The 14,369-nt window shown below is 41.6% G+C and overlaps 1 protein-coding gene across 1 annotated transcript; it reads left to right on the top strand.

Annotated features, from left to right (window-relative positions):
• Positions 1-171: 171 nt before the first annotated feature.
• LOC127466135 (integrin alpha-9-like) lies at positions 172-13,009 on the top strand. Its single transcript, XM_051776744.1, has 3 exons — positions 172-290; positions 2,017-2,118; positions 12,764-13,009. The coding sequence occupies exons 1-3, from the start codon at positions 261-263 to the stop codon at positions 12,917-12,919; spliced, it is 288 nt and encodes a 95-aa protein (XP_051632704.1). The 5' UTR covers positions 172-260; the 3' UTR covers positions 12,920-13,009.
• Positions 13,010-14,369: the final 1,360 nt, after the last annotated feature.

Genomic DNA, 14,369 nt, shown 5'->3' with positions numbered 1-14,369 from the left:
CTCTGTATTCAGCTGTCTTCAGGTCTTGAAAGTTCCTGATATTTCAGTGTAAGAGTGCTGTATTCTAGCAGTTTACTATATACCTAATTTTCTGCTGTATTTGCTGTCACACAATTTGTCATTGAATTTTTACCTCCTTCGCCTAATGGCATTTTCCATATTTCCTATAGGACTGTGAAAGACCAGGCAGGTCCTGCTTAATTATACACTGCAACTTAAGCTCACTACCCAAAGCAGAGTCCTGTGATATAAGTATCTACATGCTGCTGAATACTGAGATACTCAAGAAGGTGCGTGCTTCCCTTGTAGGTTGTCTTAAATACCAACTTAAGTGTGCTTATGTGTGCCAGTGAACTCAAAACTTGAATTTCTTCCTCTCTTTACTAGTGTGTTAAAAAAATATTATGACATCAAGGAAAACAAATCTATTTATCAACAGTGTGTATGGAGGTGTTAATCCTAGTTCTTACCCATTACACATTAAGACAGGTATAAATTAAGTTCAGAAATTTATATATTGAGAAATAACAAATGAGTCCCCTAATCGTTGGGGTGTGGTGTTAAGGCTAGAGACTTCTGAAAGTTGAATTGATTTCTGAAAGCTTTCATTCTGAAAAACGAAAGGCAGAGTAAGTGAATATAAACTATGACCAGCTATGTATCATTCTTTCTGTGTAAACAGAGATGGTAGTTTTTTGTCATTTTTACTTCAAATTATTATTATTCAAAGAAGATGCATCATGAATGTATTAATGCTGAGCTTGATGTTTATGACACGAAACAAATGATTGCAAGTTAATTTCTGTCTTCTCTGAAGACACTGAATCAGACAACAAATCCTAAATTCTTAGTGATTTACTACATTTTGACCTCTTTTCCTTTACTTACAAAAATGCTGACTCTCTAATTGTGGCAAGATGCTGTAAGATTATGAGGGTTTAAGATAACCAGAGGAGAAGGCTGATAACATGAGCCTACTAAAATAAACCTGTCTTTGATAAATGCTAGATTAAAAGCATCAGAGAGCGCCCTAATTAGAAAACAGTTGCTAAAGAAATTATCGCCCTGAGCTTTTCCAGTTGAAACCAATGAGTCTATTAATGTTTGTTTGTATTTGAAAATAGGAAATACAGGCAAGGCCAGAAATTTCAGGTATTTGCTACATGCTTATAGAAATGCTGAAATATGTAAACAAGTAACTGAGTGCACACAAAATATGCTTCTGGAAAATTGAGGTTTGGGAGTAGCCAGGATTCACCCCATCTGCTGGTTGCCTTGCAAGATTACTATTAGCAACAACCCTTTAAAAGATGTACTGTGTTTACACGTGTTTGGGTCAGTATCACCAATGAGTGCCATTTGCTACTTACCATCTACCCTTCCCAAGGTGAACTGCATACAAATGACTAACCTGTAAGTTGAAATGGCATCTTACTGAAATGTGCCTATCAAAATGCACCATGCATTTCATGGCAGAAATATATATCAATAAAACGAGATGTACAGTAAATATTTAAGATATCTGCCATGTACAGATTTAAATAATTAAGAAGTTTTCCCCTTGGGTTATATTAGATTTTGTCCCAGATTTTGTATATCATTTTTCTGTTCAATTGAAAAACAATTCAGAGCTTTTTTTCATGGTTAATATTGAACCTACCTGTGTTATTGGCAATATTCTGTCTTGTTTTTTTGGTAGATGTGGAAAACATGAACAAACCAAATACAAAGTATGTGTTTAAAGTCCAACATACCTGATTTTGTTTTATTCTGAAATATTGTGCTCAGTTATATCTGTCTGTTATGAGCATTAGGAATATTTTTTCAAAGTAGTGTTTTAACCAGGCTAGTGTTTAACTGTCAACCTAAGCTTTGTCTAGATTTTTTTATTACACTGGCAAATTTTGATGGTTTGTTTGTTTTGTTTTTTTTTTTTTTTGACGGGGGGATTGGTGCTTTTGTTGTTGTTGTTGTTTTGCACCCTTAAATCTAATTCTTCCTCTTTTTACTTCTCAGGACAGTTCCTCGGTCATCCAGTTTGTCACAAGGGCAAGGTTGAGGATGGATGGTGACCTCAGAGTTGTGGAGGTGCCGAGTGGGAGCCCACAAGAAAAATCAGTAAGTAAATAAACCTGAAGAGAAAGGTTTCCTTATCTGAGTAGGCTGGAGATCACTGAGAGCTCTATACAAACTGGAATTTGTGGCTAGGCTTGGTCTGGGCCAGCCCAGACTTTGTTTGACTAGACTTACAGTGCTGTGAACTGTGCTTCTTTGGTTTTGCTCTCTGTGATAACTGTGTCATCAGAGTGAGTGACGTTATATGGAACCAGAGGGATCTGTGTTGTACAAGCTAAAAGTTTAATATTCTCGAGGTATTCATGCAAAAATCAGTTTTAGCTTCCTGTTTTAGGGTTAATCTAATTCAGATTTTCCTTGAAAACCTAGCAGAGACTTGAAAGCCCAACAATGTCTTTTCACATGTGCCAGAATAAAATATTTAGAAGTGTTAATGATATTTTGGGAGCTGTGAAAATGGACAAGGATGTCTAAACTTTCAGTGATACATTTAACTCTTCCATTGTGCTGAGCTGATAAAAATGAAGTATGAGCTGATACCACATTTTGTATTGATCGGCATGGGGGTGTATTGAAAATTGAAGGTGAAATATCAAAGGTCGAGGTGAATTCACTTTATAGTTTTGTCTGTAAGTAAAATTGTACTGTAAGATGTTTACTGGCTGATCTACTGGAAAAGGAGGGGTAATGGCTTTGGTTTACTACTACCAAATTGTGTAATACTTACAACGTGAACATTGACCAGGAGGCCACACCCAAATTCGGCTTAATTTTTGCCTAGTGAAATTTTAAAATTTCATTTCTTATTCTTCTCTCATATGAGGATCAGAGGTAATCTGGACTACTTTCTATTTTTGTTCTTGCTGTGTATTTTCAGAACATGATCTCTATTCTCAGTTGTCCTTCTCTCCCTAGTGGATGTTGTCTCCACCAGCCTGTACAACCACTCTCTTATTGCCTCCATTTTAAGTGAGTGACATTGAGATCTCGGTATGAGAGCATTGAGTTCAACGCACTTTTGGAAGATGCTGACGCCCCAAATTAAAGCACTCATCTCAGAGATACTGGATTTAAAACCCCACAGGCAAATTAGGCCTGCATCTTCTTGTTACTTTAAATTGGAAAGTAGAGACACCACTATGATGTCCATCTTCTCCACCATCGTGTTAAGGAAACTTCCCAGTCTGACCATTCACAAGACTCTGGCAGTCACACTCCCAACACCAGAGACTTTCACTGCTGTTACCAAAGCCCTTTCACAGTGGGCAACTCCAGCTGAGCCAACAGGTGCCCTGCTTGACTCCCTACAAACTCCACTCACGCACAGTCAGATGAGGTTTCCTTAGTGGTTTGACCCCAGATTTCCCATAGCAGAGTCTCAGATGTCTAGTTACATAAAGCAATTAATTTGTGGTGCAGTAACACAGAAACAGTCTGAGCTGGGCACCTCCAAGGAGGACTCCCAACCAAGGAATTGCTGAGCTTTTATCTGCTCGCAGTCCAAGGTGCATGCAGGACACCCTCTTCCTCCTGAGTCCTCTACTCTTGCTGTGTCTCCCAGTGTGCATCCACCTGATTGGCTCTACTGATCTTCCTGCCTTTTGTTATCCAAAAGGTAGGTAGTTCACTGCTATGTCTCTCAGTGTCCATGTACCTGGCTGGCACCACCCATCTTCCTACTCTTCATTTACCATAGGGTTCACAGCCTCTTGTCTCAGGCTCCCACCCAGAGCTCAATCCGCATTTCAATCTGCATCTCAATCTGCAGCTTGCAAACTGAGCTACCTGCATCAGATGTATTCCTCAACAATCATGTCTGTAACCCTAGTTTTAACTTTTGATTTTATTAGACCTGTCAGAAAAAGGAATTATTTTATATGACAGGACCTCATTTTTCCCCTTCTGTTTTATTTTCTTTGTCAGGTTTCTGGACCATTCTAAAGTGCATTAAAGAATAGACTTGGCAGCTGAAATGAAAAACATAGCTAGCCTTTGCTGGGAATGTGCCTTATAAGTGACCTGCAGCGCTGATCGTTGCTTGATCTCTCTTTAGTTCTGCAGGTTGCACAGAGCAAATCTTGCAATTGTATGGCAGAATTTCATTAATGACTGAATAACATATGACTGTGACACCCATGCCCCAGCTGAAATAGAAGAATATAGAATATATCTATGCCAACTATTTTAATCTGTAAAGGTTTTTAGAATCTTTCAGAATGATAGGCACAATGTAAAATGTGTGGGATTACTGTTATTAATATTCAAAATTTAGAAATGCTTTTATCTAGGAATGCAAGCTCTGTTGTATTTCACTGTTATCTAATGCTTGAAGAAAAAAAAGAAAAAAAAAAGAAAAAAAAAAGAAATTGTCCTTTACCTGTTCCCAGAAAGCCTTTCAGCAAGTCTTGAGTTGCATCAATTATGCAGTGCAGTGTGTGTGCTGGGAAGCTATATTAATCTTCAAATAAGAGATTGCTTCTAAGTCCTGGGAAGCCCTAGCTGTAAACGAGCATGCATGACATATTGTAGCCATGTAACATCAATTTGTAGTTTCAAGTCTTTTCTCATATGAGTGCCATTTGCTCTCTCCTTTATGCTATTTCCATATGTCTGTTGGCTTCACCATTGCTGTATGTTTTGGATAGAGTCGTGTTCAGGCAAAAATTTAAGAGGTGGTTTGGCTCAAGGTACTCATTTTCCCCTGTTCTCTTCTTGTGGAATGCAGAAGGGAATAGTACTTGTTGCAAGCCACAACTATGCAGCTGGAAATAGATAGAAGAAAGAAAATGTCTTTGTTCGTACTCCTCCCTTCCCTTTTAAAGTTCATCCCATACTCTTCATTGACCATGGACTGCTACCACATTCATTTGGATAGCAGTTCCTTCTGAACAGTTCTGCATGAACTTCCTATGAGTTTGTGTTCCCTAATAATGAAAATACGTTTTCTTAGACACTTTATCATGGTAAAGTAGAAAAGACCTTTTTGCTCTCTATGGCTAAATGTAGACTTATTAGCACATTTAAATTGTTCTTTAAAAACAGGTGTCATTACTTCACTGGGCATTTTTACAATATATTGTACAATATCAGTGTGCAAACTCTCTGTAAAGAAGACAAATGGAAAAAGAAGACAATCGGAAAAGGAAGACTGATATTTGTGATGCTAGTATAAGAAGTATCACTGGACAACCCATATAAACATCAGCTTTGTCAGAAACTCCAGCAGACAATTCATAAGGGAGATGCAAAAGTATATGTAAAGATCTCTAAGTTGGGTAGCAGATTGTCTGTGAAATGAACCCATTTTTTAAAAAAAAAGATGCATTTATGCAATTCTCAGACATAACGTCTCGAGATTTGGATATGATTTTATGTGATTTGGAATTGTATATGCTGTCTCTGGTTACAACAGGCTGCTGGAACTCTTATTTGGGACAAATCACATGAAGAAGGTGAGCAAAGTTTGGATTTGGCTTTGGGACGACAGTGGTATTAACACAAGTATATATTGGCTGAAACTGATGGTGTGGTATTTGCAGAAGGCATGCTTAATTTTCTTCAGCATATGGGTTTCCATGAAGGTTTGGCTCCCTTCTCTACAAGTGAGGTGAAACCAACAATAAGCTCCATGAGACCGCAGTAGTCAAATACACCGGATCCAAGGATCCATATTCTGTGCTCACTGCTTGTGTACAGGAGGAGGAGCGCTCTTAAAGAGCAAAAGGACTTCCTGTAGAAGTGTGGAAGGAAGAATTGGTTGGATTTTACTACAACAAAACCATCTAAATGCCTCTGATTCTTCCTGTCTTGAAAGTGAGTGCACACAAAGCTGAATGCATGAAAAGGCATCCCCAGACAAAACACATGCAACTTCTGCAACATAGTACCCTGTAGAGCTTAAGGCTGCTATTATAGCTGTCTGGTGCTGTCAGCTAAGTACAGGTATGCTCCATCAAGCCTTTGAACATTTCCTACCGTCTGGGTTTTTCCTCAGGATTTAGATAGGTTTATGTTTGCAATGATAAACAAATATATTTTGGAGAAGAACAATAGCAAAAAGAAAAACTCATAAAAATTAAGTTTATGCTTGTGAAGACCTGCAAGGTATCTTTATATGCATATTTATACGCAAAGAGATTTAAATGCGTATTCACGTGCCTAAGGTTTAGCTCTCTGCCTGCAACATGGAGAACTTCGACCTGTTCTCTATGTCTGTTGGAAGGAGCAGCCTGTGGTACTGGACAGTGCTCATGATGTCCCAGCATTTTTTTAATGCATGTGGAAATACTACTTCCACTCAGCAATCCACCACCAACCTCTCTTGTTTTTTAGAAGCACTCAGCATTTTAAGGCACCAGCTCTCCAGCTTAGCTTTTTGATGCCTGGCCAGAGCTTTCTCCAGCAGCTTTGCAGCCTCGCGCCAGTGGGTTATTTGCTGCTTTATTGTTTTCGCCATGTTTTGATTTTTCATTTTGTTGCTTTACCTTTCCATCTGCTATTGCAACATTCCTTTTACAGATTTTCTTGTCTTTACAGTGCAGTCTGACAGGTAGAAACACACACTTGGGTAAAGGAACAGAACAATACACAATAATAATAAAATACAGTTAATTTCCCAGGGATAAAGACAAGCATGTTGCAGGGACACCTCAGGTTTGTATTTTTCAAGAACTTGCAATGCTTTTCTTAGTATATCTAAATAAATAAAATATATAAGGGATGCATATACATATATTTACAGATGTGTAGGAGAATGGCGTCTTTACTGCTGAAGTCCCCCCAAGCATAAGAGCACCTAAATGGAAAAGTCAGCCAGCAGTGCAGTGGGGTATGAAAAACCAGAAATATTTTGGGTGATAATACAGAAATAAAATAGCATTTTTTTATAAGCCATAGTTCTGTGGTTCATAATGCAAATGCATAAAACTAATTTCATGTACATAAGCAAAAAGAAATGAAAAATTTTCAATTATGTATTTTTAACAAGATTTTGATGAAGTATGTTTCTTGTCTTTCTGAGTCCCAGTGCAGTAGTGTGTGCCTATTCTGCAAAGGGCTTTGGCACAGTATGAACTTCAAATATTTTCAAAAATTCCTACTCAGTCAACTTCTTCTTGCCTACACGCTTTAGTGAAATAGGATGTTTTAGAAGCACTAAAAAAAAAATTCTGATTCTTTTTAATTTATTCACTAAGATATAGCCATCAGGATATAGCGAGTGTTTGGCACGGGTAGAAGATGAACTGGTAGGTGCCCTTGTCCTTCTGGTTTCAGCATTTCAGAAATCAGTGGTTGCGTGCAGATCTCAGTTATTTTCCAGAAGGCCAGTTTTGTTGTGTGAAACCTGACTGAGGTGCAAGCTACATACAGCTAAATGGCAAGCTGCACTGCCTCCTGGGCATCCCTGCTTTCAGATCCCACATGTACAGTGTGCAATGCAAAAGATAAATATGAAATTAAAACTCCTTGTACATCGTCAAAACAAGTCTTTTTCATGACCTTTCCCTGGCGTTTCATTGGAGTCTGAAAAAACACCTCTGATCACTCTAATGACCATTGCATGTGCTTCCTGTGAACCAGATAGCTGCTGTCCCTACTGCCCTCTCTGGGATGCTTTCCCAACCCCACCCCCCTTATTTTCTGCATCAGTTACTCTTATTACTCCTGTCTTCTCTATAGGTCAGGACTGCCTTGAGCTGGGAACTGCCTTGTGTTCTCCAACATGTTGGCCACTCTGTAGGGGCTTTGCTGCTGGGGTGGACAAGATGAGGAATTCAAAATGTGCTCAAGATCAGCTTTCAGAGACTGCACAATGGCCAGCAGGTCAAGTGGCGGGTGGTGGATGACATGCTTCTCTTTAGTACCATCACCCTCTGCCTCCAACCTTCCCACTAGGGATGACTTGCTTCCCTGGCCTCCCACTGCTGACTGTACTGGCTTCCTTCTGATACTCCAGAGATGCAATATATGCTGTCTGCGCAGTCTGATTTGACTGGGGTTTGGCTTGGGTTTTTTGTTGTTGGTACCTTTCTCACCAAAACTTACTGCAGTGACTGAGTATTAGTGCAGTCAGATTTTGAGGGCTTAAGACAGCTAGGGACATTAGTATGCACAACATCCCTGTTCCTCTCCAAACCATGAATGGGTTCTTTTAATGCATGTATGTTGATTCTAGACTGCTATAAGAAACCAGATAGATAAGAAGCTGTTGTTGTTCTACCGTTGTAGCTCAAGCTGTGACTGCAAAAGCTACAGCCAAGCTATTCTAGCCAGTGTGCTTCAAACCTAAAATGTGGAGCTCTTGATGCAGAGATTATGTATGATTTTATCTTTGCAGCTATTCCTGGCTCTGTCTTTTGACATCATACAGCGGGTACAGGTCTATTTTGCTGGAGGTTGTGATACGTTAACATTTACTCTCTGAGTAGTGGAGAGAAGGCACCACCTCACTTTGCATCCAGGCACTGTTTGAAAGGTCTCTTCATTGAAGTTACTTAAAATGTAAGGAGTTTCAGGGTTTTTTTAGAGTTAGGAAAATAACATTAAAGCCTTGTCATCTAAGAAATAGTCATCAGACTCGTGTCCATAAGATGGATTCTAACCTTAGTGTGTGTGAAAAATGGACTGCCACATCAGATCATCTTTCCAAGCTGCATCAGAAATAGGAGGAAGGCACAAGGTTTGAGTTTGATCTCTCTCTCCTGTATTTCCCTTACACTGTCTGTGAGGGAGACTTTACTGCTTAGGAAACTCTCAGTTCTGCAAAATGTCTTGGTGCTAATATCTGAAAACAAAGGCTTTGTGCTAATATCTGAAATGCTAAAATTATTCTTATTTTTGGTTTAAGAACTGGTCCATGTTCAAAAACTATTTTGAGCATTGTGATACTAGTTATGGGAATATTTTTGGATAATGCTGTATATGTAGAGCTTAGTTTGTGTCCATTTGCTATATTTTCAAGTGTCGTTGTCATGACACCATAGCAAGGCTGCTCACGATCATCTTTGAAAGGTTGTGGCCATCAGGAGAGGTGCCTGAGGACTGGAAAAAAGCAAATGTCACCCTGGTCTTCCAAAAGGGCAAGAAGGAGGACCCAGGGAACTACCAGCCAGCTAGACTCACCTCAGTTCCTGGAAAGATGATGGAGCACCTCATTCTGGAGGCCATCTCTATCCACATGAAGGAAAAGAAGGTGATCAGGAGTAGTCAGCATGGATTCACTAAAGGTAAATCATGCTTGACCAACCTGATTGCCTTCTACAATGAGACAACTACCTGGATGGATGAGGGGAGAGAAGAGGATATTGTCTGCATTGACTTAGCAAGGCTTTTGACACTTGTCTCTCACAACATCCTCATAGGCAAACTCAGGAAGTGTGGACTGGATGAGTAGACAGTGAGGTGAATTAAGAACTTGCTGAAGAGCAGATCCCAGAGGGTCATAATCTGTGGCATAAGGTCTAGTTGGAGGTCTGTCACTAGTGGGGTCCCTGAAGTTCAGTACTGGGTCCAGTATTGTTTAACTTGCTCATCAGTGACTTGGATGAAGGGACAGATACCTCCTCAGCAGGTTCACTGGAAGAAGTGAACGATACCCCAGAGGGTTGCACAGCCCTTCAAAAGAACCTTAATGGGTTGGAGAGATGGGCAGAGAAGAACTGTCTGAATTTCAAAAAAGGTAAATGCAGGGTCCTGCACCTGGGGAGGAATAACCTTATGCAACAGTACAGTCTGACAGCTGACCTGCTGGAAAACAGCTCTGCTTAGAAGGACCTGGGAGTCCTGGTGGACAACAAGCTGTCCATGAGCCAGCACTGTTTCCTTGTGGTCAGTGGTATCTTGGGGTGCATTAGGTTTTCCTAATTGTCAGATCGCGAGGGAGGTGATCCTGGCCATCTACTCAGCCCAGGTGAGGCCACATTTGGTTTAATGTCCACTTCTGGGCTCTGTAGTACAACAGAGATGTGGAGCTCCTGGGGCAGTTGCAGTGAAGGGCAGTGAAGATGATTAAGGCACTGGAGCATCTCTCTTATGAGTGTAGGCTGAGGGAACTGGGCCTATTTAGTCTCAAGAAGAGATGACTGAAAGAGGACTTCATCAGTGTCTGTAAGTATCTGAAGGGAGGATGTCAAGGGAATGGACCAGGTTCTGCTTGGTGGTGCAGAACAATGGGACAGGAGGCAATGGGCAGAAACTGGTGCACAGCAAGTTCCACTTGAATCTGAGGAAGAAGTTCTTTACTATGCAGGTAACTGAGCACTGGAACAGATTGCCCAGAGAGGTTGTGGAGTGTCCCTCACTGGAGAGATTCCAGTACCATCTGGATGTAATTGTGTACAATGTGGTCTGGGATGACCCTGCTTGAGCAGGGAGGTTGGACCAGATGACCCACTTTGGTCCCTTCCAACTTTACCCATTCTGTGATTCTGTGAAATGCCTGATAACATCTCACTGATAGAAAAAAGCAGTGTGTGTAAATCAGCTAATGTTCAAATTCCTCCTCCAGAAAAACTGGTCTTAATCAGCATTAACCTGTGAAACTGAGGTGAAGGATCTCTGACTATTTCTTTATGGGAACACCTTGACAAAATATAGCCCTTCTCACCCGCTTTCTCTCATCTGTAGCTGTAATTTTTGTGTCTGTTTGCTGAGGATGCTTACAGAAACAGAAATGTTCATTAGTGGGATCTCGGGAGGCTGTCCTATCCTGTCTACCACTCAAAGCAGGGCTGTTGCCTGCACTCACTCAGGATCCCCATGGCTTTCTCTGAGGCTTGGAAACGGGCAGGGTTGGAGAACTGAGGGCCTCTTTGACTCCTGTACCAGTGCTGCCATCTCCTTCCTTTTGCAGCCTTTTCCTGAATGCCCACCTTCAACATTCATATAAGTTGCATGGTATTGCATTCCCTGGGCTGTCTCATAAATGAAACTGTTTGAACAGGGTCAGCAGTGAGTGAATGTATCTAATGGGTCTTTCATTAGCCTCTTAAAGATGTGTATCTTGGGATTGTGTAATTGTATGTGACTGCAACTCCTGGATTTTCACTCACTTTTAGCAAATAATTTTTTTTTTAATTTAACAGTTCATGTCTACAAAATAGTTTTGACATTTTTAAGCAAAGATGATGAAAGTGGTTTGTGGAGGAGGAAGAAAAACTAACTACTTCATTTTGTAAAACAAAGCCAGACTAACCAAATGTATTCCCTCTAAAAAGTCCCTGCTGCCTCTCTGCATTTGTTCTATATTAAATTGCAAACTTTAACATAGAAATAGCCCTCACTGAGGAGAGCTGTTTTTGAGTTTTCCACTGAGGCACTGGTTTTGATTGAAATAAGAGACTGAAAATTCACATAGGGTATAGGAATAATATAATTTGCTCCCATTTTCTTCTTAAGACAGATGGTAAAGGAAGGATCTCTGTTGGCTGTATTTCTCTGCCATACATACGAGAGGAGAGAAGAAGAGGGGAGGGGAGAGAAGAGGAGGGGAGGAGAGGGGAGGGGAGGGAGGGGAGGGGAAGGGAGGGGACAGGGGCGGGGGGAGGGGAGGGGAGGGGAGGGGAGGGGAGGGGAGGGGAGGGGAGAGGGGAGAGGGGAGGGGAGGGGACAGGGGAGGAGAGGAGAGGAGAGGAGAGGAGAGGAGAGGAGAGGAGAGGAGAGGAGAGGAGAGGAGAGGAGAGGAGAGGAGAGGAGAGGAGAGGAGAGGAGAGGAGAGGAGAGGAGAGGAGAGGAGAGGAGAGGAGAGGGGAGGGGAGGGGAGGGGAGGGGAGGGGAGGGGAGGGGAGGGGAGGGGAGGGGAGGGGAGGGGAGGGGAGGGGAGGGGAGGGGAGGGGAGGGGAGGGGAGGGGAGGGGAGGGGAGGGGAGGGGAGGGGAGGAGAGAGGAGGAGAGAGGAGGAGAGAGGAGGAGAGAGGAGGGGAGGAGGGGAGGAGGAGGGGAGGAGGAGGGGAGGAGGAGGGGAGAGGGAGAAGAGAGGGAGAAGAGAGGGAGAAGAGAGGGAGAGGGAGGGGAGGGGAGGGGAGAGGGAGAAGAGAGGGGAGGGGAGAGGGAGGGGAGAGGGAGAGGAGAGGGGAGAGGGAGGGGAGAGGGAGAGGAGAGGGAGAGGAGAACTATCTGCATTCCCAGAAGAACCTATGACTGCACATGCCCTTGCCTCTTTCACACAATGTGTCCTGTGAAGCAGAGCAGGAATGATTTGTATTTAATAGGAATGTATGAGTTGTCCAAATTTTTTGTGAAAAAAAAGTTAGCCAACTCATTACAAGCATTTCATGTGAAGCATCAGGGTATTTGGCAGGGCCGGAGCGTGGTGAGTAAGACAAACTGTGCAAGATGTCATAGCAATCCCTGCCAATCCAAAGGATGGAGTTTTTCATGCAAAACTTTGTGCACCTTGGTGGCCCAGCACCAAAACGAGCTCAGTGTCTGGGCTTGGGGATTGACAGGGTAGGTGTTATTTTGGAGTGGAAGCTGATATTCTTTGGATGTAAAACATGGCTACTCAAAGTCCACTTGAAAGCTTTAAATCCCTTGTGAAAAATAGATGGAAAGCACTAAATGCATTCCATATTTGTTTGACAGATGAAATATGATCAGGGAGGCCATGGTGCAGTGTCTCATAAGATGAGTACAAGAGAAAACAATACAACTTCTAGTCATAAAAATATCTTTTTCTAATTGCTTTGTAGGTGGTCTTTGAGGCTTTGCACAATCTGGAGCCTCGTGGATATGTTGTCGGATGGATCATTGCCATCAGTTTGCTGGTGGGAATTCTCATCTTCCTATTGCTTGCTGTGCTCTTATGGAAGGTAAGGCAACAGATGCAACATAAGTACCAAAGCTAGTCCCAGAAAAAAAGCTTAAATTTATCCTTGTATTTTTAACATCTATTTGCTTTAGGAACTGAATAATTAGTCAGTAAAAACAATTTCATATACAAGCTTTCATGAGGGACAGGGAGGGATTCATGATGTACAGAAGAAGTGAAAAAGTGGAGGTTTTTAGGGCCTGGTTATTAAAAGTTGAAACCTTTGATACCATTTCGGGACAACAGAGTGTCCCTCTTAGAAATCTGCCGTTATATTACTCTTAGGTACTTCGCATTTGTATGGTTTTCTGATGACTGAGGCTCACTGATTTCAGCAGGATTTCCTGAAAATTGTGTCAACTTTGCTTGACCAGCAAAAAAATTGGGTGCATGTCTAGGAAAAATCAGATGGTAGCTACTGTTTTCCAGAGGTAGATGCCCTGGGGAGAGGAGTTTCCAGCAGTAAATTCTTCACATCCCTCACACAAGGAGTTCCAGATCAGTTAGTTACCAGAGGAAGAAGCACCTGGACCTGTTAAAAGACAGCCTTCCCACTGTCTCTGATAGGATACAGTTCTTTTACCCCAGACACTGTTGCAGGGTAAAAGTGGGCTGATCCTGATAGTTGGCAGCAGCCATCTTGTGTGGTAAATATGAAGGGGAAGGAACTTCAAGTGTTTTAATTCCTCAGTTCCCTGCTACCAATCCATAAACTTAAAAGACCACAGTCAAGGTGAGGGACTGTCTTTGAGGGAAGTAAATCTCAAATGCACACATGGGAACATGTCCAACACTATTTTGCTTCCCATGGCAAACATCCAGCAGTCTGACTCACACTGTTTAGCAGCACGTGTGCTGCAGGCTCTGCTAGCCGGCTGTGTTGGGACTGGAGGTCACAGGTCCAGTGTGCTGCAAAAGGACATATCGCTGCAAGTCATCAGGCTGTAAAATGGATTTACAAACCTGGGCCAAAAACTAGCCATGCAATTCTTATTATAGATTATATAGTTGTGTGTATAGTTGCGTTATGGATTATAAAGCTACTTCATATAATATATAAATTTTATATGAGTTATAGATTTAAAGTCTTTTTAAAGTCAGTTTTGAAGATTTTTAAGCATATACTGGCCAGGTTAAAATTGACTGTGCTTTCCATTTCAAAAACAATGTTTGACCACAGTCTAGAATATCTCATAACTTCTGTTTTTCTGGCATCTAGGAAATGCTTTTGCTTTCTGTGGCAGAAAGAGTTAAAGGAAAAAAAAAGTCAGTGAAATTAAGAAGGGAGAATAACCATGAGAATGGAAAAATGTGAGATTGGAGGAGACCCAGGGTTTATGTCTCAATGACACAATTTGAAAAAGGAGTTACTGCTGCTGATTTCATATAGCTCATTTCCTGTCATAAAAAGGCATGTTTGAAAATGTGCAAGATAAGAAGAATATCACCTTTCACTGTGAGTCTCCAGGAGAAACTCGCACAAGGTC

Source organism: Manacus candei, unplaced genomic scaffold (assembly GCF_025592945.1).
Source record: "Manacus candei isolate 608988 ecotype Guabito, Panama unplaced genomic scaffold, ASM2559294v1 h1tg000615l, whole genome shotgun sequence".
In the NCBI taxonomy this organism is placed as follows: Eukaryota; Metazoa; Chordata; class Aves; order Passeriformes; family Pipridae; genus Manacus; species Manacus candei.
Note: the sequence above shows the minus strand (reverse complement) of the source record. Positions and strands in the feature narration are given on the sequence as shown.

Bases quoted from the DNA above. Each gene is read 5' to 3' on its own strand.
- LOC127466135 (XM_051776744.1), top strand. From the start codon at position 261: ATGCTGCTGAATACTGAGATACTCAAGAAG. The intron at 291-2,016 runs GTGCGTGCTTCC...TTTACTTCTCAG, and splicing joins ATACTGAGATACTCAAGAAG to GACAGTTCCTCGGTCATCCA. The intron at 2,119-12,763 runs GTAAGTAAATAA...ATTGCTTTGTAG, and splicing joins GGAGCCCACAAGAAAAATCA to GTGGTCTTTGAGGCTTTGCA.